The sequence below is a fragment of the Onychomys torridus genome, chromosome 20, assembly GCF_903995425.1.
Source record: "Onychomys torridus chromosome 20, mOncTor1.1, whole genome shotgun sequence".
NCBI classification, from domain to species: domain Eukaryota; kingdom Metazoa; phylum Chordata; class Mammalia; order Rodentia; family Cricetidae; genus Onychomys; species Onychomys torridus.
In genome coordinates this window covers 13,870,338-13,896,256 of record NC_050462.1, presented here as the reverse complement: position 1 = coordinate 13,896,256, position 25,919 = coordinate 13,870,338, and the positions used below count along the sequence as shown (strand labels likewise).

The window sequence follows — 25,919 nt, the reverse complement described above, 5'->3', positions numbered from 1 at the left end:
CATCTCTGTGAGTTCGAGGCCAGCCTGGGCTACAGAGTGAGATCCAGGACAGGCTCCAAAACTAGGAAGAGAAACCCTGCCTCGAAATAAACAAACAAACAAACACAAACAAACAACCAGAGCCAGATATTGGGGCTATTGTTAGCTTATTTTTAAGTCAGCTCAGTCAGAAAGCCCAGAGTCACGCCAGACTCTGGGATCCTACATTTAACCATAACACGCAGCCGTCTCTAACAGAACAGAGGTATGTATCCATATTTCCGAAAGACACACAGAAATGGACTGATGAATAGGAAATGTATACACTGGTATACTTAGTATTTCCAGACTGAAAGAAAGAGAGAGAAAGAAAGAGAGAAAGAAAGGACAGCTCGTGGTGCAAGGACAGACTTGTGGTCTGTGGGACAGAATGGACTTCTCATTTCTGGCTGCTGCTAATGGGTGGCCAGTCAAGGCTGCTAAGCATCAACATCCCGACACAGGTCCAGACCCTCATTTTGTTTTGCAGTCGGGGAGGTGCGAGATAACTCTGACCATGGGTGATGGATGGAGAACTAGAATACAAAGGTGTTGGGTTTTTTTTGGGGTTTTTTTTTTTTTTTTTTTTTTTGGTTTTTCGAGACAGAGTTTCTCTGTGTAGCTTTGCGCCTTTCCTGGAACTCACTCTGTAGCCCAGGCTGGCCTCGAACTAACAGAGATCCACCTGGCACTGCCTCCGGAGTGCTGGGATTAAAGGCGTGTGCCACCACCGCCTGGCACAAAGGTATTTTTAAACACTGTATTTGGTAGGGAGACTGGTACGGGGGACCATGGGAAAACTTGTAAGGCTTATTGTATTGTGTTGTGCCGTGTTTAAGTTCGGGGCAAGTTCTCAGTTGGATGATGGACTACCTTCCCAATAGCCCCATGTCATTTGGCTCCAGACTCAGAACTTCCACCCTGTAGAAACAAGGCAGAGAACCCAACAGAGTCCAAAGTTGGCATTTCAGCTAAGTGGTTCCGGATCTCCTTATGCCCAAATGTTTGTATTAGTTACAGTTTACCTAAACCAAATCTGTAACTTACAAAATAAAAATAATTTATTGATAATTTGTTCTCTCATTTTTATAAATCATCTAAATGCTACTCAAAACTTCTGACCAGACCCATGATAATCAACCAGTATTTCTATTTTGAGTCGATTTTATTCTACTAAAAAGCAGAGCCTGCCGAGCAGTGGTGATGCACGCTTTTAATCCCAGCACTTAGGAGGCAGAGCCAGGCGGATCTCTGTGAGTTCGAGGCCAGCCTGGGCTACAGAGTGAGTTCCAGGATAAGCTCCAAAGCTACACAGAGAAACCCTGTCTGGAAAAAACAAACAAACAAACAAACAAACAACAAAAAGCAGAAAGCTCTGTTTTCTGTTTCCTCTCTGCTCTGCTCCCGCCATCTTTCTGTCTCTCCGGGCCTCCTGGTTTCTTTCTAATAAAGCTCTAACTCTGATAAAACAAACAAACAAACAAACAAACAGCAGGAATGCATCAGGAGTGTACACAATCTCTATTACAATAAACGCACTGAGTGCCAGTTTTTTTGCTTAACAATGAAAATAGTTTCAAAGCTGTAATACTACCAGCAAAGTGATTCAGGCCCAGGGTCTTTATTTATAAACAATCTCCAGTGGTTTGCAGGCAGGGACAACTAAATCCCCTAGGGAACGTCTGGCATTTTCATTTTTTGCAAGAGGGAAAGAAGTTGCTACCGGCATCTGCTGGAGAGAGATTGGAAATGCTGTTAATGAGTGCCCAAGACAAAGCCACAGTAAGAATCATCAGGGAGGAACTGGGACGGCCCCCACAAAGCTCCAGCATCCAGTAAAAGCCAAGTATGACTGCGCATGCCTGTAAGCTCAGGCTGTGGAGACTGGAGGCCCACAGGAATTACTGGCCCCTAGTCCAGCTCCAGGCTCAGTGAGAGACTCCATCTCAAGGGATTAGGTGCAACCTATTTCTTTGTGCAACTCAAGAAAGTTTATCTGAGGATCAGAGGAAAAAGCCAGCCACTGTAGTAACCAGAGGTCAGGCGATGGTAATACACGCCTTTAATCCTAGCATTCGGGAGGCAGAGATCTGTCTGGATCTTTGTGAGTGAGTTCAAGGCCACACTGGGAACAGAGCTGGGCGTGGTGGCACACATCTTAAATTCCAGCACTAGTTGTTAACCATAGAGGTCTGGAGTCTGCACAGACAGACAGGAAGTGACAGAGCTGTGCAAGAATAGGAAGTGATGTAGTTGGGCAGAGAGAGGAAGTAAGATGGCAGAACAGAAAGGCATATAGGCGTGGATGGACAGGAATTAGGTCTCTTTAGAGACTGAGGTGTTGGTGAGGTGAGGTTGTCTGTGGTTTGTTCTATTTCTCTGAACACTTAGTTTTTCACCCCAATATATGGCTCTGGGTTTTTATTAATAAGACCGTTTAGCAATTCTCCTTACAGGAAAGTGAAAGAGGATTCCCAAATGACCTCTTCTTGTCTACAAGTGTGTGCACTATACCCACACATACATATGTCCTTACACACATTACACACACACATGCACACAAACACAAATAAGTAATTATTTGGTCCAAATAATAGCAATGAGATTGAAAACCAGTCTAGTCTAAACCTTTCACTGTGTAAGTGAAGAAAATGAGACTCTCCCGATAAAGAAAAAAAATACTCTTCTTACACGGGTTTTATATCAGAAGAGAACCGATATCTGAAATATTGAGATTACAGGAAAAATTACATTGGGATTCTGATCGATCTCTTTCCATCAGAGAGATTAACCCCTGATGGGTCAATTCCCTACTTCTTTATTTTCAAACACGTGTAAACAGGCCTTCCGTTCTGGGTATGCTTAGGAATCAGAACGACAGAGGCCACCACACAGTATCCCAGACCCAACTTGAAGCGGACTCAACTTCTGTACTGACCCACGTCGGTCCCTTTCCCTTGCACTCTTGTAGTCTTCCGCCCCCAGGTTCTAATAAAAACCGTCAAGTGGGCATTCTAAAACAGCGTACAGTGGCGCCAAGGGGACCGACCATGCCAGAGGCGCTCCCCAAGTGCTGGATCTGTGGGAGGACGAGCAGGGACCTCCAGAACAGAGTAAACCACGTCCTGGGTTGGGGATTTAGCTCAGTGGTAGAGCGCTTGCTAGCACAAGGCCCTGGGTTCAGTCCTCAGCTCTGGGGAAAAAAAAGAAAGAATCCACCGTGCAGGGAGAAGCAGAGAAAAACCCTTGCAGCGTAGCAGCGAAACCCGGACCGCTCCGTCCCGCCCACTTCAGACCTCGCGCAATGATGATTGGACGCAGACGCGCGCCTTTCCCTCTGGTTGCCAGGAGACAGCGCCCGCCATCTCCTCCAATCAGCAAGCGCGTCTTTGGGTCCAATCGCAGAAGCCGAGAGAACGAGGCGGGAGGTGAAAGGTGACACTTCTCCCCGCCCCCTCTTTTGGCGGCCATTTCTCTCCGCGCTGAGCGAGCGGTTCGGGTCGGCGGCGGCTGCTCGGGTCACGAGGGGTCGGTAGCAGCGGCGGAGTCGGGTGCAGCGCTCGCGGGTGTTCGCGATGGTAAGGAGGATGAGCGCTGCGGGGCGAGAGGGCGGGCGGGCGGGCGGGCGGGCGGCCTCGCGGGGGCGTGCTCGCCTTCCATTCATCCACACGGGGCGCCGCGCGGCCGGCCGCCCGCTCCTTCTCCCGGCTCGGGCGGGGCGGGGCGGGGCGGGGCGGTGGGAGGCCCTGCAGCGCGCGTTCGGAGCCTTTCCCCTCCCCGAGCTCCCCTGCCGCCTTGTCCCGTTTTGTTTGACCCGGAGCCTTTTTTTTTTTTGGTGGGGGAGGGAATAGGGGTGGGCCCAGGAAAGGGGTAAACTGAGGCGTGTGTGCACTTTCTGCTCCGCACACTCCACGGTGCGTTTGCATGCCTTGATGTTGGCAACCCCAGCTCATTGTCCTCTGGAACCGGAGGCCCGGGCTACCCTTTTTGGTTCACCGAAGACTGTTCTTAGGCGCCAGGAATATGGGGTGCATTTTCTCAGATGTGGGAGGTAGGCAACAGTCCAGTGCTAACAAGAAATAAGCGGGTAGGGGGGTGATTGCTAAGCAGGGAGCTGACAGGATGCTCTTGAGAGGCGCGCTGGGAAGTTAGAGCGCTGTGCAGCAGCAACCTTCTCCAAAAGGTGGCATTGCACCAGGAATCTAAGTGACAGAAAGAGCAGGTGGGGAAGAGTGTTTCACGCAATGAGCTATAACTAGAAAGTAGGTTGATGAGTTGAAATTGACAGGAATTAACAGCCGCTTGCAGGAATAGGGGTTTTGAAATAAGACTCGGATCTTTCCTGCTGACGCGTGCTGGAGTGTTGACTCTTGCGGAGGGCCTGGGTTCGATTTCCGGGTCTCTGAACGCCTTTTAGGAAGTTTGTCTACTTGAAAGTGCAGTGGGAGACCATTGGGGCATTGTTTAAGCCAAGATATTACATGACTTAACAGGTGCTTTAAAAATAGTAGTTGCTTTGTGGGTGATAAATTATCAGTGGGAATTGGCCACTGATTTAGAACTTATGTCCTCTAAGATCACCTCATCTTAGACTTAGTAGTCAAGTTTCTTGTTTTCTTTGAAATGATGGATGCGTAGATTTGGGAGTGTTGGTCCTGAATTTAAAGGGAACATTGTTTTCGCAGACTAAGTTTGATAACGGTTGCATTAAGAGGCACTACTCCTGATAAAAAAAATGGGAGACCCAGCCCCGCCTCCCACAATGAAGCTTGCCTGATGTGACCTGCCCTCTGCATCTTTCTCTAGTTGTGCGTTTGGCTGCAGAGATCACCTCAGACCATTACCTTGGTTTCTTTTTTTGTTTTGTTTTGTTTTGTTTTCGAGACAGGGTTTCCCAGTGTAGCTTTGCGCCTTTTTCCTGGAACTCACTTGGTAGCCCAGGCTGGCCTCAAACTCACAGAGATCCGCCTGCCTCTGCCTCCTGAGTGCTGGAATTACAGGTGTGCACCACCACCACCTGGGACCTTGGTTTCTTAAGAGCTCGGATAGAGGGTAGTGATGTGGGTGGTCAGGGTTTTTGTTGTTCAACAGTCCTTGAGATAGAACCAGTGGCCTCAGGCCCACTAACTGGACCAGAGCTCTTGCCCCACCCCCACCTGGTCTTCAGTATTTAATCACATGATTTATGTTTTGTTTCAGTGAGTTGACTAAATGGGTACTTAAACCGTCTGACACTCTCCACCTTTACAACTCCTGTAAAGTGCCAGGGAATGAGAGTTTGCCCTGACTGGACACCAGGAAGTCTTGATTGATGTTTTAGTAGAGCGTGGGTGGGAGAAGCCGAGCTAAGCAAAACTGATTGAATGTGCTTTTGTTTTTCTGTGCAGAGTTTACCCCTCAATCCCAAGCCTTTTCTCAATGGACTGACTGGGAAGCCAGTGATGGTGAAACTCAAGTGGGGGATGGAGTACAAGGGCTACCTGGTCTCTGTGGACGGCTACATGAACATGCAGGTGAGCCGAGGGGTGGGGGCGAGCCGAGGCGTTACAGGAGCTGTAAACTGGGTGTCTGTTGCTTCACCTTACTCCTCAGAGTTATACTGTGACTGATAAGAACATACACAGATAAACTAATGAAAGTAATGCAGAATTCGGGATTAAAGTATACCCCAGGGAGGGGGTTGACACTGCAGTGGACTTAGTGGAACTAAGACCCAGTATTAAACCAGACCCCGTCATCCACCTGACCGTGGCAGCCAAAGAATACCACAGGGGGGACACCAGTTTATTACAGAAAGCAAAACTTCCCAGCACTTCTTTCTTCAAAGGTTTTTTTAAGGGAGATTTTAAATTGCTTTAATGAATTTTAAAGACACAGTATGAAAGTAATTGAGTGAAAGCATTTTTCCATGGAGCAGACTGAAGAAACAAAGGGACTGATCATTGAATGTGCCTTAGTTTCTGTAAATGATTCAGCCAGTCTTTGTCTTTGTAATGAAGGATATCCTAAACCATGTCTATTTCAGCACTTAGCTCTAGAATTCAGTTTTCATCTTTCACAAGTGGAACTCTGTACCCAATAAAAAAATTCCCTATCACCTGCCTCCTTTAATAGAGTCCTAGAAAGTGCTATCTATCTCTGAGTTTGTCTGTTCTCTGTCCCTCTTGTAAGTGGGATGTATTAGATTCCGCTAACTTCAGATCAAAATACTTAGGAGAAAAATTCTATCTGCTCAAGATATACGGACTTTATTAACCCCACAAACAATACAGTGTAACAGCTATTTCTGTAATAAACCGAACTGGGTTATGAGCAATCTGGAAATTATGTGAAGGACATTAGGTTATATGCAAATACTCAGCTATTTGAAATAAAGAGCTCAAACATCCTTGGCTCTCTGAGAGGCCTTGGAACCACCCCCCACCCCCAAATGAATGCCTTCAGACAGGTATTTTGTCCTTTTTTTTTCCTTTGACACAGGGTTTCTCTGTAGCTTTGGAGCCTGTCCTGGACTAGCTCTGTAGACCAGGCTGGCCTTGAACTCACATAGATCCACCTTCCTCTGTTTCCCAAGTGCTGGGATTGCAGGCGTGCGCCACCACCGTCTGGTTAGTATTTTGTCCTTTTTCTGGTATGATTATTCATTCAGGATTCATTAGTGCTATAAAATGTTGGAATTTATTGCTTATCAAGACTGAGTAACGTGCTATTGTATGAGTATGTCACATCAGTTTTTTTTAAGTACTGGAGACCAGACTCTGGGATTTGTACATGCTGCACAAGCCATCTGCCATTGAGCTCCATTCCAGCCTGTCCCCTCATTTCTATTTCTTATGTACCAACATGTATGTATGTACACCATGTGTGTACCTGGTACCCAAAGAAGAGGGCACTGGACACCCTAAAAGAGGAGTTAGAGATGTTGTGGGTGCTAGGAATTGAACCCAGGTCCTCCGGAAGAAAAGCAAATGTTCTTAACCTCTGAGCCATCTCGTCAGTCCCAAACTTCAAGCATTTTTTAACTCTTGAGTCTCCACACAGGAGTGGGAGTGCTGGTCCCATGTTTAGTGGTTTTGAGCAGCTGTCGTACTGTTTCACAGAACAGCTGCATGGTTTTAGTTCCTCCCAGTGGTGTGCAGGAGTTCAAGTTCCCCACATCTGCACGGACACTTGTTTTCTATGACGTTTCTCTTTTTATGTATAAAATACTATTCTCTTGGATTAGATGTGGTGTATCCGTTTGATTTGCATTTCCCTGGTGATGTTGAGTACCTTTTATTTATTTATGTTATTAGCCATGTGCTTATGTTCTTTGGAGAAATGTGTATTCACATCCTTTGCTTACTTTTATTTTTTATTTTTATTTTTTGTAGTTTTTGAGACAAAGTCTCATTGTGTAGCCCTGGCTAGCTTGAAACTTGCTATATAGACTGGGCTGGTCTTGAACTCATAGAGATGTGCCTGTCTCTGCCTCCCCTGTGTTGAGATTAAAGGCTTGTGTTACCACGTCTGGCATCTTTGCCTATTATTTGTTTGTTTGTTTTTGTGTATGGTGGTTTAGGTGTAATTTCTGCCCAATTTTAAATATTACTTATGTGGATAGCTTAACCAGAAATTCAGCTAACAAGAATATGGATCTAGAAAATTCTTGAAATGAGTCATTCACAAAGGCTATAAAAAATCATGGTGAAAAATACTGTGTAGAATTAGTGATGAAAGTTCAGTTTTATGAATACACTGAAAACCACAGAATGTGTGATGTGAAAGTCAGTTTTGTTCCACCCCAGCACCTCCAAGTCCATCGTTCAGTGACAGAGGTGGGGATCAGAATTCAGCATCATCCTCCAACTACATGGAGAGTGGGAGGCCAGCGGAGAATACTTGAGACCCTGTTGAAAAAAATAAACCACCTAATGCTGGGTTTCCAGTTAATGTAGCCTCCCCAAGTTACCCAATGTGACTCTGAGTGAGCCCAGTTTCTGAGTTGCTTAGGTTGGCCAGAACTTATCGTCTGTTTGGTACTGTGAATACAACAGTGAGTGAGCGAAGCAGTCCTTATGCTTGAACTTGTTTCAGTGGTGGGAGATGGTACTGTAACACACTTGCATAATTAGGTCTGGTCCACAGTGTGAGGTAAAGCAAACGCGAGGGATAGAGTGTGCGGTAATAAACAAGATAGTCCAGCTTCTCTGAAGAGACCCTGAGCATCTAGAGGAAAGTCGTCTCAGGTGGAAAGAAGAGCAGATAGCAAATTTTCTTTTCACAAGGCATGCTTGGTGTGTTCAGGGTCCAGAAAGCCAGGGTAGAACCTTTTCAGCAGTGGTGAGGGCTGTGGACTTAATACACAATAGGAAGCTTTGGGGCATTATTGTAGGAAATTTAGAAGTCAGTTAAGCATTGGGGGACATGCCAAAAATACTTATAAAATTAGTTGTTCTTGCTGGAGAGATGGCTCAGTGGTTCAAATCCTAGCACCTCATGGTGGCTCACAACCCTCTGAGAGGGTCTACTATGTTCTTTAGACCTCCACAGGCACCAGACCAGACACACACGTGGCACACTCATACACAGAAAATAATAAATTAAAATTAATTTCTCTTAATATATTCCTTCTGATAGCAATTATTTACAAACTAAATAGTCTCACAAACGTGTTTCGGGTGACATGTTATCTGGGTGTTTTCCTTTAGAGAAGAAACACTCAGCAGGTTTAAATGCCTTATGCCACATCTCCCTGTTTTTCTGTCCTTGTCCGCCACCTGCGTAGGAAGGAAGAGTCCTTTTCTTATTCTGCCTTTGGTGACGCCATCTGGCATTGGTGGTGGGTTTTTGGTTTTTGGGTTTTTTGGTTGTTGTTGTTGTTTTGGGGTTTTTCAAGACAGGGTTTCTCTCTGTAGCTTTGCGCCTTTTTCCTGGAACTCACTTGGTAGCCTAGGCTGGCCTCAAACTCACAGAGATCCACCTGCCTCTGCCTCCCGAGTGCTGGGATTAAAGGCGTGCGCCACCACCGCCCGGCTTGTTTTTAAATTATAAGAATGATGGCTAAACATTTTAAATTTAAAACTAGAATAGAGTTGACTGAAATAATTCTACAGTTCATTCTTCACACACACACACACACACACACACACACACACCCACCCGGAATACATGAAATTTTCAAAGTCTTATTTCTTCAGTTTGGTTGTTGGTTAATATATTTTTTTTAAGATTTATTTATTTATTATGTAATGTTCTGCCCGCCAGAATGCATCAGATCTCATTGTAGATAGTTGTGAGCCACCATGTGGTTGCTGGGAATTGAACTCAGGACCTCTGGAAGAGCAGCCAGTGCTCGTAAACTCTGAGCCATCTCTCTAGCCCCTAGTTAATATATTTTATTCATAGCTCTTGTGTGCTCATTTGAATAACTTTTTTTTTTTTTTTTTTTTTTTTTTTTTTTTTCTCGAAACAGGGTTTCTCTGTGTAGCTTTGAAGCCTATCCTGGAGCTCACTCTGTAGCCCAGGCTGGCCTAGAACTCACAGAGATCCACCTGCCTCTGCCTCCCGAGTGCTGGGATTAAAGGCATGCATCACTATTGCCTGGCTCATTTGAGCCACTTTGATATCAGATAGAAATAACATCCAGAAGGCTTAACGACTTTGAAATAAGCTTTATTATATATTAGTTTTGTACCATGCATGTCTTAATACAGAAGATCCAGAGATACAAGAGTAATAGAAAGCTAATCTTCTACTTACTAATTACAGATACAATCCAAGTTGGTGTCAAATGGTCTCAGTTAATGTGCTCTCACCAGGAGTAGGGATGCTACCCTGTTTTCTTCTTGCGCAATCATACTAACATTTTTCTTTTTATCTAAAGCTTGCAAATACAGAAGAATATATAGATGGTGCATTGTCTGGACATCTGGGTGAAGTTCTAATAAGGTAATAAACGCATTTGTGTGAGGAGTTACTGGACCTCAGAAACAGTCTGCTTAAATAAATTAATCCCCAAACTGAAGGACTAAAGAAAAAAGAGGCAAAAGATTTAACAGTACTTGAAATTCTAAATTCATTGGGGCATTTCAGTTCATCAAGGTTTTTGTACTGTTGATTACATTTCTTGGCCCTTAGCTGTAACCTGTTTCAGTGTCCTGGGTTACGGACCTTGGATTTGAATTTTGGTTGAGTATAGCTGCTAAGGATTTCTGTTGTATTCGTTTTCTAGTGTGAGCAACCACCTATATTCTGATAGGTTGTAGAGGTGTAATTGTGATGACAGCGGTGAAAACATGTTCCGTGTGCTTTTAAACACCTGGGTAGCACCAGCAGAGCGGGGTGGAGCTGTGAGTATAGTATCCAGTCTGAAGACGGAGCAGTGATGATCATGCATGTTTGAGTGAAACATAAAAATGGACCACTTTTTCTGTTTACAGGTGTAATAATGTCCTTTATATCAGAGGTGTTGAAGAAGAAGAGGAAGATGGGGAAATGAGAGAATAGCATCTTTGGGTTTTTTTTTATATATATATGTATTTCTATACAATAAAAATTTGGGTTTTTTTCAACTTGACTTGTGAACTATTTATATGCAGACATTCATATGCAAAATGCAAATGTTGAAACAGTGGGTGGATAATTCATGGAACTAGTGGTACTTTAAAAACCACCCAGTTTCGTTTAAGGTGACTTTTTTATAAGCCCACTGTTTTCATTTTTTTCTATAAAGAATAAATAAGTTTTAGGATTTTTCTGAAGGTGAGTTTCAGCCATTGTAATTTTATTAACTGAGACCTTTTAAAAGCAGCTGTTAATGGTTTCAAACATCTTCTAACATGCATAAAGTGAAACATTTTCTTAGTATTTATATATATTAATAAATTATTTCTATATCGGTATAGACTAAATAACATATTGTAGCTAAGTCAAAACATGAAAATTGAATATTATGGAGATAGAACATAATACAAACTGACATTTAGGCTAAAGGTGTGTAGTTTGTTCACTTAATGAAGTTTTCTGGTAAGGTTTTCCAAGCTTACCGTGAAATAACCAGACTCAGGATCTGAGACCATAGTCTGTAGTTTGTACGCTTTAAACCTGTCCAGTTCTAAGAATAGTACATTGTTAAAATATATATTCATAGCCATGAGCTTCCTTATTGCTTTAGAAATATGATTAAAATTCTCATGCTTTGAGGGAGGCCATTCTGCTCTAAGTCATGCTTTGTGTAATTCTATCAATAAATTGACTTTGGATGTGTGTATCCAAAGGGGACATCTTAAAATACAATGGGATGATGCCAGTGAGGAATGGTTCTAGCAGAAGAAAACAATTGCCATTCCTGCTCCTGCAAACTTCCTGGAATTTGCTAGGACAGTATTGCATCACGGAACACCAACATTCACATAGAACATTTGCTAATTAAATCTCTTCATGCTCCTGTTCAGCTGAAGAAATACTCTTCTTCCTGTGACTTCGTTCTTGTATCACTGACTAGAAGGAGCTCCTGCTTGCTGGCAGATGGGGGTTTCGAACGGTAGATCAGTCTTCTTCCCAGCTGAAACAGGAAAACAACATGATTCTCTTTGGCATAACTTTTCTGTTGCAGTGTGTATAATATCAATATTAACTTGAATTTTTCCATGAATAAAGTGGTTTAAAATAGTAAAAGTTACAGGGGATTGACAGAACCTTGTAGATGTCCAACATGCTTGGCAAGTTGAGCACCCATAGACTACAGAAGACAGCACTTGGCTTTTGTGGTCAGTGGAGTGATTTACAGAAGGACGTTGTTAAGGAGCAGGTAACTCACATGTGGCTGGCTAAGAAAGCACCGTGCTGAACACTAATGTATTCCTCAGGTGGCCTTTCTGCATGGCTGCGAGAGGTGCTTTGTTGAGCCAACTTTGAGAAAACCATTTTAAACATGAGTGGTGGTGTTGAGTCTTGGGAGTGTTTGCATTAGGAGGGTTTAAGGAAACCTCCCTTCTCTAGAGGGTACCTTCCCTTTGCTCTCTGTTTGGCAATTCCAGGTGAATTTTTATAACGCAGGTGTATGGGTGAGGGAGCTCCCATGTTGTGTTGGTTATGAGATCTGAATCCCCAGTGTGCCTCAGAAGGGACATGACGTTTCAGGCCCGACGGTTCTCATGTGGGACTGGACCAGGGACCTGTTCTGGCCGAACACCAACCTTCTTCTTGGGTTGTGCTACTGCTCTTTCCAGAGCAGCTTTCAGCCGCTCCTCCTGGTACTTTTGCTTCTCCTTCACCTTCTCTTCACGCAGCCTGTGTAGACAAGGAGGAGTCTTACCAGAAATCTGTAGTTTATAAAAGTAAAGCGTCTACATTTGTAGTGTTTGCTAAGGAACTATCCAAGTGTAAGAGTCCTATAATGATGGCTTTGGAATATTCTGGCAATGGGAAGACATTTCATTTCACCATTTGGAGAAGTACTTGTTCCCAGTGTGGTCAGAAGCAAGGCCACGTCTTCCTCTCTCCATCCCACCGGAGCACTATACCGTGGCCACTTTAGCCTCCAGCCACCTCCCTGACCTGCCTTTCAAGTTTCTTTGAGGAAAGTGTGCACATCACCCTGGTGCAGTGGTTCTCAACCTGGGGGTCAGACGACCCTTCCACAGGAGTCACATCAGATAGCCTGCATGTCAGATCATTAACATTATGATTCATAACAGTAGCAACGTTACAGTTCTGAAGTAAGAATGGAAATGGTTTTATGGTTGGAGGTCACCACAATATGATGAACCATATAAAGGGTCAGCAATAGAAAGGTCTTCTGAAAACTGGAACTGTATGCATATTACTGTTGGAAATAAGCTGTAATTGCACTCTCTCAAGACTGCTACTATAAAAAACTGAGGTCTGGATTGGGGCTTTAGCTCAGTGGTAGAGCACTTGCCTAGCAAGCACAAGGCCCTGGGTTCAATCCTCAGCTTAAAAAAAAACAAAAACAAAACAACTGAGGTCATCTGGGAGGAGTCCTCCTCCACTTAGATTAAGTCTGCTTTATATTCTGTAAGAGCTATCTGATCACCTTCATTTTTACATGAGAATTGATAACCTCTGCATCAGTAATACAGTAACGGTAGTCATGGCTAGTGTGTGTCAGACATGCTCAGTGCTTTTCCATTGATTATTTGATACATCAACCCTAGAAAGTAAATATCACAGCTTCTGCTTAAAAAAAAAAAAAAAGATATAGACTAGACAGATGTACCCTGCTGCAGGTCACAGTAGTTGTAGTTAAAAGGGCAAGCAGGCAGGCTCAAGCCCACACCTGCCACACCTGGGGCCAGTGTTCATCTGCCTCTCCGTGTGTTCCCCTTTGATGGAACATGCACATTGTGACTACTTATTCAGCATTCCCCACATGCCACGTGATAGCGGCAACCCCGTTCTAGTGAGAATAGTTCCAGACAAAATGCCTAGGCAAATCTTTAACTCGTATAAGTCCATCTGGGTGAGGTTTCAGGGATGACAGTCCTGTAAGGTCTGTCTACTGCTAGAACCTTCACCATAGTGCAGTGCCTACATGGCAGCCCTTGAGCCATGTCCCTATGACTTGAGACAGCTCCCTACGGCCGTCCTAATTGGGTCCTTAGTCCCTGGTAAATTATTGTCCCAGCTCCTTTGGTGTGGCGTGCTCATTACCCACTGTAACACGAACACACTTATTTCCCAAGAGTGTCCTCTGGGGAGGGCAGGGATGGACGGGTTGACCCTTGAGTGCACCCCCGACTGCAATGCTTGCCAGATAGAGATTGCTAACGGTGGGTAGGGTTTACACACACAGTAGCCACTTAAGCCATTGACTAGACGGAGGAGACTGTCACAGTACTTTTGTCGTCGTTCCTTCTGTTTGATCCTTTCAATTGCTTCCACGTTCTCTTTGGGGACAGACTCGATGAGGTCACTCAGTTCCACCAAGCGAGACTCCACTTTGACCAGCTTTTGAACTGCATTCAGGCTGCCGACCTCAGCATCTCCGATGCAGACCCTGTATACTTGGTTAATCTTTTTACTAAGTGAGTCGATCAGCTTTTCCTGAGCTCAGGAAGAAAGACAGAAAACATGCCATCACTATATGGGGGCTCACTGTCAATAAATACAGATTCCACTCTACAGTCTTACCATGAAAAGTCCTTTATGACAATATTTAGTGCTAAGGATCGAACCCAGGGCCTATTTTCCCTAAATGCTTTAAAAGACAGATCAGGGCTGGGCAGTGCTGGCACACTCTGGAGGCAGAGGCAGGCAGATTGTGAGTTCAAGGCCAGCCTGATCCACAGAGTGAGTTCCAGGACAGTCAAAGCTACACAGAGAAACCCTGTCTGGGGGAAGAGGGGGACATGGGACGGAACTCCATTACTGGACAGTGGCGGCACACACGTATAATCCCAGCATTTGAGAGGCAGAGGCAGGCGGATCTCAGTGAGCAGAGGGCGGGGGAGGAGACAATGGGCAGAAAGAAGGATCAAAGACAGTACCCGGATAACAAGGTGCCTGTTCAGTGAACGGGCCCTGATGAGCAGTGTTTCAAACTCCCTTCCAAGGAGTGCATACTTTTTTTTTTTCTTTTTATTTTTTTGAGCTGAGGATCGAACCCAGGGCCTTGCACTTGCTAGGCAAGCGCTCTACCACTGAGCTAAATCCCCAGCCCGGAGTGTATACTTCTAATCCATATCTCTACACCTCCCAGCTCAACTTTGTGAGCTCCTCATGCACACACATAAAACTAGAGATGACCACATTTAGCAAACATGTCATCCCGAGGCCACTAAAAGCCAAACCGCTGTTACTGAAAACCACGTGGGTGAACCCCGAAAACATGACAAGAGGGAAAAAGGCAGACACAGGCCATGGCTCTGTTTCTAGAAGTCAAAACAGCAAAGTGAATTGATGGTGAGAATTCAGAACAGTAGTCACCTTTGAAGGATGGAGCTCCAGGGTGAGGGTCTGGAAGGAGTCAGTCCGTCCCTCTGCTGGGGCCTGCGTTCACTTGAGAAAATTCCTCAAGAGGTAAACTTACTGTTTACCTGTTTTTCAATGTCAACGTTATTCTGGAGTTTAAATTTTTATTTTAAAAATACTGAGTCAGGAAAACATTTTAAGGAATTGAATACGTTTGTAAGTGTGGCAGTTTTGAAAGAATAAAAATACTCATTTTGTTGTTACAGGTTTGAAGTCCCTAATTATGGATACCAAAATCAGGTGTGCCACATTGTCCTCAATAAACCTGGGGGGGGGGGGGCTTAAAAATTAGGAATGGATCTTTAGTCATAAAGGATTCTGTTTTATATGATTCTGTTTTATATGTTTTGAGGTTTGAAGAATTTGAGGAAACTGGAAAACTAAGACTATAATACCTCATTCAAAGGTCTAGGGGGTACAGCTTTGGTCCAGTGCTTGTCTAGTATTCATGAGAGGTACCTAAGAACTGCCTGGAACAGTCTGGTGGCCTAGGCTTGTAATTCCAGCCTCAAGAGGGGAGTGGAGGAGGAGAAACCCAAGCTATCTTCGGCTACATAGTTTGAGGCCAACTTTAGATGAGACCCTGTCTCAAAAGCAAACAAACAAAAAACCCACTTCTCTTAATTTTTCAGTTATCCCCCCTTCTTCCATATCCCATACTTCATATTTCTTAGAAGACCATGAGTTACTAGCCCCGTACTCCAGAGCATGCCTGCAAATTCTGCGTGAATGACCATTTTATACTTGTGATTGTTATTTTGTGGACCATCTTAAGAAATTCTCAGACCAATTCTTAGCTCTCTTACCATCTGGGCGTTGAGCCCTGGGCCTTTCACAGCTAGATTCTCCCTTCTCTTAGTTGACTCAATGTTTAAAAGTATTGAAGACATCGTTTTCTTTTCTTTTTTTTCCTTATAGTTCCCTACACTGAGATGAGAGGGGTTTTGTTGAGGTGTGGGTACTGTTAAATATTACAAATAATTTATCTTTTTTTTTTCTTTCTTTTCTTTTTTTTTTTTTTAAGATTTATTTATGGGGCTGGGGATTTAGCTCAGTGGTAGAGTGCTTGCCTAGCAAGTACAAGGTCCTCAGCTAGAGGGGGGAGGGGAGATGTATTTATTTATTATGTATACAGTGTTCTGTCTGCACATATGCCTGCAGGCCAGAAGAGGGCACCAGATCTCATTACAGATGGTTGTGAGCCACCATGTAGTTGCTGGGAATTGAACTCAAGACCTCTGGAAGAACAGCCAGTGTTCTTAACCAACCTCTGAGCCATCTCTCCAACCCCAAATAATTTATCTTTTATTTTACAGGGCAGTCAGCTTCAGAATTATTTAAGAGTTGAAGGATAGAAATAACCTGTGTCCATCAGTAGATGAATGAGTAAACAAAGTATGGTCCACAGGATGGCATATTATTTAGCTTTAAAAAGGGCAAAATTCTGATATGTGCCACAATGTGGATGAATACGGAGAACATTACGCTTTGTAATAGGAGCTCTAGACAAAGGACAGGTACTGTACATATCCACTTACACAAGATACCCAGAAGAGTCACATTCAGAGACAAAAAGCACATGTGGGAACGAAAGGGATGGGGATGTGTATGTATGGGTAAGCAGCTTTTCTTGTACAAGATGAAAGGCATTCTTGAATGAAAACAGTGTGAATGCATTTAACACCACCAAACTGTACATTCAAAAAATGGTTAAGATATTAAAGCTTATGCTTAAGTGATAGAAAGGTTTTGGAAACAGACTGGTCACAGTTATGCTCTATGAATGCATATAATGCCATTGAGTTGCACACTCGAATGGTTAGGTGGTGGATTTTGTGTATATTGTACCACATGGTTGATTAAATTTAAAATCAGAACACTTCCTGCCATAGCTCTAAGACATGCTGTCACGCCTTAGCCCATGCATGTGCCTAGCAGCCACATACAACTTTTGCTTTAGTGATGTAGGTAGGGATGGATGGTTGCCTGTTTTCTAAGGCAGCCCGTTCTGCAAATCTACCTCTGTCTAAAGAAGAGTCAAGATTCACAATCGTACATATAATGTTAGCCCTACATAGCAGGTTTGGGTCCTTACTTCACTTGAGGTCTTTCCAAGAAACCAATGGTAGTTGAAGTTAATTGTGGATCTGAAAACTACCCTGATCATTCATTCAACAAACATTTATTGAGCACTGACACTCTGGGGACACTGAGCTCATTAACAGACTAGTCCCTGTATGGAGGGGTTTGCATTCAACTGGGAGGGATGGACTTGTCAATAGATAAGGGTATTAGGATGTGTCACAGTGCCGGGAAATGAGTCAGTCTGTTTGGGCCCGTAGAAGTTGACACACTGTCTAGACTGGGCAGATTGTCTATTCAGTGTTAAGTGCGTGTGTTCACTGTGTTACTACTGTCTCTTGGATTGGTACCATCCGCCGACAGAAAAATGCAGTTTGAAATACCTACAGCAACATTTCATGTGAACCCCAAGGTCAGTATAAATGGTTCCTATCTTGTAGCAAAATTGCAGGCTGGTTTTCGGTTCCTGTCAACAATTTGTGGATTTGCCTTAACTCCCCCTCTTAAATGCTCAGCACACAGGGAGGCCTATTACCAGGAGAGAAAGTTACCACAGGTCAGGAATGTACCTGAGCCTCGGAATTGAATTCTCCAAAACTGAAGAGCCTGGACCTCAGCTCCAGTTCCGCTGCCTTCTCCTCCTCCCGCTCACAGTTCGCCTTCAGCATCTGCTTGTGTTCCATCAGGAACTCGATGTTGTTGTTTCTGTGGCAAAAGGAGGACACCTTTGTCTGCAGCTCGAGGTTGAGGGACTCAGTCCTCTTGCTGGGCATACGTCAGCACCTGGCACCCAGCAAGAGCATACAGCTCGGGGTGTGTGTGTGTGTGTGTGTGTGTGTGTGTGTGTGTGTGTGTGTGTGTGAGAAAAAAGGGAGGGAGGGAAGAAAGGAGAGTGGAGAGAGAGAGAGAGAGAACCGTGTGAGTTGGGTCTATGTTACCATGCATGTAGGAGTGGAAGCCTGTGTTTGCCATGGAGGTCAAGAGGTCAACCTCAAATGTTGATCTTTTCACCTTGTTTGAGACAGGCCCTCTTCCTTAAAAAGTTTGTTTGTTTGTTTGTATTAGTCGGGAGGGGGATGAATGTTATGGTAAGTGTGTAAGGCAGAGATAACTTGAAGGACTCGGCTCTCCCCTGCCACGGTGTGAGTCCGGGGATTGAACTCAGGCTTGGCAGGCAGCATCTTTACCCACTGAAGCAAATGCCAGGCTGTCTGGCCCCTGGGCTTCTGGGGAGTCTCTTGTCTCTGCCTCCCATCTTGCCTTAGGAGCACTGGTGTTACAGATGTGCGCTACTACATCTGGCTGTATGCAGGTTATGGGATTCGAACTTGCTTTGGGATTTGTTCAGTGACTGTTTTATCCCAAGTCATTTCCTCAGGTCTACCCTCAAGTTACAGCTGGGCAAATACATGCTTGAATGCAGGCTTTAACTTCCATCAGAAGATAGTTTCTTCCCTTTCTCTGCCATTGTGGTTCCTCTCAAGACCCAAACAGAAATCAGCAGAGTGTAGCATCAGGACCCCAAGCTGTGCCATCTCCAGCATATGACTGTTCCCAAAGCTGACAGGATCATCAGAATGACCACAGCTTCAGGGAAAATGGGGACGCCTGACTAGTTTGCCTTGAGATTCTGGTAAAAATCCTCCAGAGCACAGGTTGGAGAGATGGCTCAGAGCACTGGCTGCTCTTCCAGAGGACCTGGGTTTGATTCCCAGCACCCACATGGTGGCTCACAACCATCTATAATGGGATCTGGTGCCCTCTTCTGGTATAAAGGTGTACATGCAGAGAGAGCACTCACATTATGAATAAATAAATCTTTAAAAAAATTTCCAAAGGTTTGGACATAGATCCCTTTCCCTCCCAAACATGCCTACCTTGTCTGGAGGATTGTGGCACAGCCACCATACACCGGATGATGGGTCAGGAGCAAGGGCACAATGGGGTTGCTGGGAAGCATTGATTAGTTTTTGGGTTCTTGCCTTCTGGGCAAATTAATTGGTTCCGAAGTTAAATTTAGTTTGGCCTATTTCTTAAAAAGTTTGCCATCTTCTGATCCAGAAAACTCTGCTGAACAATTCTACACATTTTGCAAACAAATGGATACCAAGCTTTATTCTCTATGATCTGAAGCTCTTTCTCAAAACTGTCATCTTAGGGTAGGGGACTCTGTGAGTCATCTAGTCTCCTCTATAATAGGCCCGCATTGCTGCTGCACACATAAAATGACATAGTATTCAATCACAGAAAGTCATTTTGCTGAGCTTCACACCCAAGGAAAACTGCATTTGTTACCACTCAATCTAGGTAGTGATAGCTAGCCAGCTGACATCTGTCCTGGACAGAACAAAGGCAATGGTGTCATCTCAATAGTCAGAGGAAACAGGAAGAAAATTAAATTAAAACCAGCCTACTCTGTACAAATGTAAATTCTACCTTTTTTATGCCCATCATGTAAATCATTTCTAATTAAAGCCCTGGCCTAAACCATGAGAAGAGACATCCAAGAGAGTTGGATGTGGCCTCTGGTTAGAAACTGTTGAATAGGAGAAATGTACTCACATTTTTTTTTTTTTTAATGTACTCACATCTTATCCTGTATACATTTTTCTCTTTTGTTGACATCTTCGAGATTCTCATCCACATCTTGGGAATATTGGACCAAGGTGAGATTCTGTTCCTCCAGCTCTTTGAGGACCCAGAGTAACTCTTCTGGCTCGTTGAAGTAAATCTCTGGTATCTAATCGACATTGAGAAGAAGGGGCTCTCAACTCTGTTCATGGGGCTGGTCTAGACCATATAGGGAGGGAGCTGTCATCAGCTCCCCATGCACGTGGCAAAGGACTTGAGAAAACCAACTTTTAACTTTTAAGAAGGAATCATTTATTTTTGCTCAGGGACTATTATAGATGTATGATGCCACAGTACACTGTGGCAGGATCATGTGGTGGAGGCCTGTTCACATCACAGTAGCCAAGAGGTAAAGAGAGAGGGGGGGGACCCGCCTAATTCCCTTTGAAGAACACAATCCCAAAGTCTTCCACTAGGTGCCCATTCCCAAGATGTTACATCCATGCAGATGCTACATAGTCTGCAGCAGTGTTCCGTGCCCCACCCCCAGCACTGGGGACCTCACAAATGCTTAAAAAAAAAAAAAAAAGATTTATTTATTTATTATGTATACAGCATATATGCCTACAGGCCAGAAGAGGGCACCAGATGGTTGTGAGCCACCATGTGGTTGCTGGGAATTGAACTCAGGACCTCTGGAAGAACAGCCAGTGCTCTTAACCTCTGAGCCATCTCTCCAGCCCACAAATGCTTTTGGAAATGTTCAGAATCCACACTAGAGTGACTGTTCTGAGTATGAGGGAGGCAGAGAGAACTGTAAGGGAGCTGCACCTTGTTCCCAGAGAGAGATAGTAAATGGTAAACTGGGGTATGGGGAGAGACAAGAAAGGTGAGTGAGGAAAAGAGGGGTAAATGGATAAAGGCTACAGCAGACGAGGAGAGGAGGGGGGCGCAGGAAAGACAGGAAACTGAGGGAGCTTCATTTCCTCCCAATGCTAGTTACTTGATATGCTCTGGCTTTTTTTTTTGTTTGTTTGTTTTTGTTTTGGTTTGGTTTGGTTTTTCGAAACAGGTTTTCTCTGTGTAGCTTTGCGCCTTTCCTGGAACTCATTCTGTAGCCCAGGCTGGCCTCGAACTCACAGAGATCCGCCTGCCTCTGCCTCTCAAGTACTGGGATTAAAGGCGTGAGCCACCACCACCCGGCTATGCTCTGGCTTTTTAAGAGTAAGTATTGCTTTAAGTAAGCATTTAAGAGATGACTTATATATTAATGTAATGTGTTATTGTTATTTACAGTAGCCGAGACACAGAAGCAACAAAAATATTCATAGATGGGTGAACAAGGAAATACAGTACAGTATACACACAATAGAATGTTATTCAGTCTAAAGAAGGAGACATTCTTCTACAGTACATTTGTGTGGTTATGAACATATGTGTGCCGGTATGTGTGCGCATGTGTGTTGGAGCTGTAGGAGAACCTCAGATGGGGTTCCTCAGGCACTACCTTCTTTTTTTTTTTTTTTTTGAGACAAAACCTTTCGAAGTCCTGAAACTCACTAATAGGATAGGTTGACTGGCCAGCAGGCCCCAGGAATCTGCCTGTCTACCTCCCACGTGTTAGGGTTATATGCACACAGCACCATGCCTGGTTGGTTTCTTTTTGTAATGGGTTATAGGACTGGAAATCAAGTCCTTGTGCTTGTAAGCACTGTACCTACTGAGCTCGCACCCCAGCTCCATTATGTTGTAATTTAAATGAGCATATTTGGTTTGGTTTGGTTTGGTTTGAGACAGAGTTTCTCTGTGTAGCTCTGGCTGTCTTGGAACTCACTCTGTAGACCAGGCTGGCCTCGAACTCACAGAAATCTGCCTGCCTCTGCCTCCTGAGTGCTGGGATTCAAGGCATGTACCACCACTGCCTGGGTTAAATGAGCTTTGAGGATTATTAGGCTAAGTGAAAGAGCCCAGTCTCTCCCCCATCCCACCCCCATACAGAAAGAAAAGACCAATAGTGTACAACCCACTTACTTAATAGCCAGTCTCTTAGAAACAAGAAGTGGAAAGATAGTTGCCAGGAGGTGGAGGTTGGAGTGGGTATTGGATGGGCACAGTGCTTCAGGTTTGCAAGATGAAGATGTAGAATCTGCCCCACAATGGGGTGTGTATGGTCAACACTGATGCATTGCACATTGAAAATGCTAAGATGGACATCCATGCGTTTGAACAGTTTTAAATGCAGGGTGATCTGAGTAAGGTATGTCCTGGGTAGTAATGGGGACTGTTTGATGGGTCTGTTTTCTTCTTTAAGGTTTATTTATGTTTATGAGTGCTCTATCTGCATGTCTGCCTGCAGGCCAGAAGAGGGCATCGGATCTCATTACAGATGGTTGTGAGCCATCATGTAGGTGCTGGGAATTGAACTTGGGTCTCTGGAAGAGCAGCCAGTGCTCTGAGCCATCTCCCCAGCCCCTCCCTGTTTTGTTTCTTTTTAAGATCACTCTCAAGCCTTTGTGAGTGCATTCAGATTGAGGTAAGCTCACAGTCAGTTCTGCAGCAATAAGGGGCTGTTTTGCGGGAGGATTATTTATGATTCTGCTTACCCAACAAAATGAAAAGAAATCCTGGGCTGGCAAGCTAGCTGAGTGGATGAAGCATCTGGTGTGCAAGGATGAGAACCAGAGTGTAAAGGACTTGTGTAGAAGATGGGTGAGTGTGGCAGCACCCCACCCCCGCCCCCAACACTCTCCCCTGGTAATCCTAGTGGTGGGGAGGTTAGAGATACAGGATTTCCCGGGGCAAGCTGGCTAGGTGAGCGCCAGATTCAGCCAGGAACCTAGTCTCAGTAAGTAAAGTGGAATGCACGGGCCCGCATGTGCTCACACGCTGGCAAACTTAAACACCCACACAATACACACCATGATAAGCAAGCTAAAAGCTGGAGGTGTTACAGGAAGGGTTTGATTTATATCTGCTCCAAATGACTTTCTGTTTCTGAGACAGGGCCTCACTATGTACCTCAGGCTAGCCTGGAACTCACTATGCAGCCCAAACTGGTCTTGAATTTTGTTGTTGCTTTGGTTTTGTTTATGGAGTCAGTTGTCTCTCATAGGCTAGGCTGGCCTCGCACTTGCTAGATATGTGAGAATGACCTGGGGCTGCCGGCCTCCTGCCTTTTCCTCCCAAGTCCTGGGATTACAAGTTGGCTCTGTCACATCCAGCTTCTTGGCCTGAAATCTATGGTTCTGCTGCTTCACCCTCAGAAGGGATGGCATATGATCTTTATATGTATTTTTCACAGATGATTTGATGACAAAGATTGGTAATAGACAGGATCTGAGAACAATATCATGTCATAGTTCCTTAGGGAAAGTCTGTGATCTGTTTGGAATAGGCTATTTTAGAAGAAATGAATGAACATGTAGGCCACATACAGCCAGACTCAGGAAACAGTCTGTTACCAGATCAAATTCCAGTGTCTCGTCCTCCAGAAAGAGCTCCAAACTGTCCTCTGAGGTCAGGCTTTCAGGCGGACTGTAAAAAAGAGGAAAAAAAAATCATTTCTGAGTCATTTTCCATTAGTAAGTTTGCCTTGTTCAAAACTGACTTGGAACCCTGACTATCAGACTTCTTTTTTTTAGATTTAGATTTATGTGTATGAGTGTTTTGTCTGCATGTATGTATGTCAGTGTACCACAGGCATACCTCGTGTCCATGGAACTAAGAAGAGGGGGCTGGGTCAGATGCCCTGAGATGGGAGTTACAGGAAGTTATAAGCTAACACGTGGATGCTGAGAATCGAACCCAGGTCCTCTGCAAGGGCAGTGCTCTAACCACTGAGCAGCCCCACCAGCCCCTATGACAGTTCTTTTCATTAGACTGTTTGATTTTAGGGGACTGCTCACCCCACGATTCCACAGCTGTGCTAAAGAAAATCCTATTCAGCCCCAGACAGAGTCACACATGCCACGAGACCACACAGAAGCGCCAAGCCCCACAGAAGATTTTTTTCAGGGGCATCGGAAAAATTAGCTTGCTTTCTCAAAAGAAACACGTGACTGCCTACTTTGCCATGTCTGTTTTGTCAGTATCGAAGTGGATCAACAGAGGACTTCAAAAAAGGGGGTTCAGTGCCTTCTTCTGGCCCCAAGGAACCTGCATGCACATGGGGCAAATATGTGCATGTAGGCCAAACACCCATTATGTAAAATTTTTGAAAGATTTATTATGTATACAGTGTTCTGCCTCCATGTATGCCTGCACACCAGAAGAGGGCACCAGATCTCATGACAGATGGTTGTGAGTCACCATGGGGTTGCTGGGAATTGAACTCAGGACCTCTGGAAGAACAGCCTGTGCTCTTAACCTCTGAGGCATCTCTCCAGCCCAGTAAAATATTCGTTAAAGTTCAATAAATAAACTTACAGTGGCTTTATTCATGATAGCCTCAAACTAGAACCCAGGTGGGTACTCTTCAGTAGGTGACCGGTTCAAGTACACAACGTTCAGACCACAGAGTGCTGCTCAGCAGCGGGAGAACCAGCTACTCACGGTCTAGTGTGGTTGGATCTCCTGGGAATTATTATTAAAACCCAAAGGTTACACACTGCATGATCCTATTTACATCCCATTCTAGAGATGACAAAACCGGAGAAATGGACGGATTAATGGCTGCCAGGTGAAGAGGGAACTGGACACGAAGAATCCAGTGGTAACATTTTGCCCTTTACTGGGCCAAGGTTGATATCCTGGCTGTGGCACAGGATTCCTGTTGCAGGAACTAGGTCAAGAGTCACTGCATGTGAATCTATAATAATCTAAAAAATGAAATTTATATAAAAAAATAGTGAGGGCTAAATGCCACAGAAGTGGGGTGACCCCAGGATCCCTGGAATTCAGGAGTCAGCTGTCCCTGTGGACCTCGGGGATTGTCATGGAAATGGCAGTCTTGGCTCAGAATCCTTCCTCAAGGCTAACATGTCTGACCCAGACAGTCATTTATCTCCTCAAAGCACCTCTTGGGTAGCTCGGGTTGACAGTGAACAATTTATGAAATAATGAATTAGCAAGCAAGTTAGGGAAGAAACAAGAGTAAATAAAGGGGTTGGGATTTAGCTCAGTGGTAGAGCGCTTGCCTAGCAAGTGCAAGGCCCTGGGTTTGGTCCTCAGCTCCAGGAAAAAAAAAAAAAAAGAGTAAATAAAAAGGCTTTATGCAGCAGGGAAATGCAGGTTGGAACTGCAGGTGCACAGGCTAGCAGAGTAGCCAGATGGGGGAGTCCCAAGGGTGACTGATCTGGTGACTTCTGTGACTGGGGTCCTAATCAAATTCTGGGGCACCTCAGGGGGTGCATACTTGGCCACCACTGACTCCACTGTGTGTGACCACAGGCTTAGAGACGAGGTCTCTGTGTTGAGGAAAAGCTAGAGTTATTTTCTAAAAAGCCATGCATGGTTCTATCGGAGTTGAGTAAGTTTGTGCCATACTTGAACATGGAGGCCTTCCTGGTGTCTGTGCCGAGAGTAGATCTCCTCTGTCCCTGTCCTGCTCAAAATCCAGGTAAGGTCCGTGCCATGGGTGATGGGAGAGGAAAAGAAGGAGAGCACCGTTAGAGATGAGCCCTTGTCGCTTGGTGCCCGTTCTTTATTAAAACGTGGTTTTGCTATCAAAATGGCGACGGTATGGAAAACAGAGCTCTTTTATTCTGCTGAAACGGGCCCCCAAGCATGAGTGTCCAGCTGAAAACACAGTGGCCGTGTGGGACTTGATGACTGAAAATCACAAGTGAGGGGGAGAAATGAGATGCAAGGCATGGTCTGTTTCTCCCTATTAGCAGTCTCTATTTCTAACCACAGGCTTTAAAAGAATTGGGGAAGGAAACAAAAGCGATACTCACTTCCGCCCTTAGCATGAACAGACCTACCTGCCGGCGGTAGGCCTCTTGTACTCAACTTCTCTGCATCTGTGGACTCAAGATGAAGTCCAGCCCGCACCCAAAACTAACACGTGGGCCAGTGTTGGCCCTGGGCGTCTCCATCCACCTGCCCAGGACCTACCAACACCTTATGGCTCTCCGCTATCCTTCCTATTCTACTTTGTGTCCACGGTGGACCTCACCCTTGCCACCTTCCACCTGGCAGGCTCCTACTCATTTTTCAAAACCCAGCCCCACTGTGACCTGGTAGAGGTTACATGCTGGGCCTGTTCCACTGAGCCCTTACTGCCGATCCCTATTGTACCACTTTCTTCATTGTACCGTACGGTGCCGGGGTGC

At 44.7% G+C, this 25,919-nt stretch overlaps 2 protein-coding genes across 2 annotated transcripts in view; one reads left to right on the top strand and one right to left on the bottom strand.

Moving 5' to 3' along the window:
* Window positions 1-3,462: 3,462 nt before the first annotated feature.
* Window positions 3,463-10,519, top strand: Snrpf (small nuclear ribonucleoprotein polypeptide F). The gene is made up of 4 exons (XM_036169885.1): window positions 3,463-3,596; window positions 5,406-5,531; window positions 9,884-9,948; window positions 10,440-10,519. Exons 1-4 carry the CDS (start codon window positions 3,594-3,596, stop codon window positions 10,504-10,506), a joined length of 261 nt encoding a protein of 86 aa, XP_036025778.1. The 5' UTR covers window positions 3,463-3,593; the 3' UTR covers window positions 10,507-10,519.
* Window positions 10,520-11,449: 930 nt separating this feature from the next.
* Ccdc38 (coiled-coil domain containing 38) overlaps window positions 11,450-25,919 on the bottom strand; it is a 47,240-nt gene continuing 32,770 nt past the window's right edge. The window contains exons 9-15 of the mRNA XM_036170226.1: window positions 25,132-25,173; window positions 23,109-23,181; window positions 19,665-19,816; window positions 17,646-17,781; window positions 13,862-14,067; window positions 12,198-12,291; window positions 11,450-11,563 (exon numbers count right to left, since the gene is read on the bottom strand). Of these exons, the coding sequence (XP_036026119.1) occupies window positions 11,450-11,563; window positions 12,198-12,291; window positions 13,862-14,067; window positions 17,646-17,781; window positions 19,665-19,816; window positions 23,109-23,181; window positions 25,132-25,173 (817 nt within the window). The remainder of the gene's footprint in view (window positions 11,564-12,197; window positions 12,292-13,861; window positions 14,068-17,645; window positions 17,782-19,664; window positions 19,817-23,108; window positions 23,182-25,131; window positions 25,174-25,919) is intronic.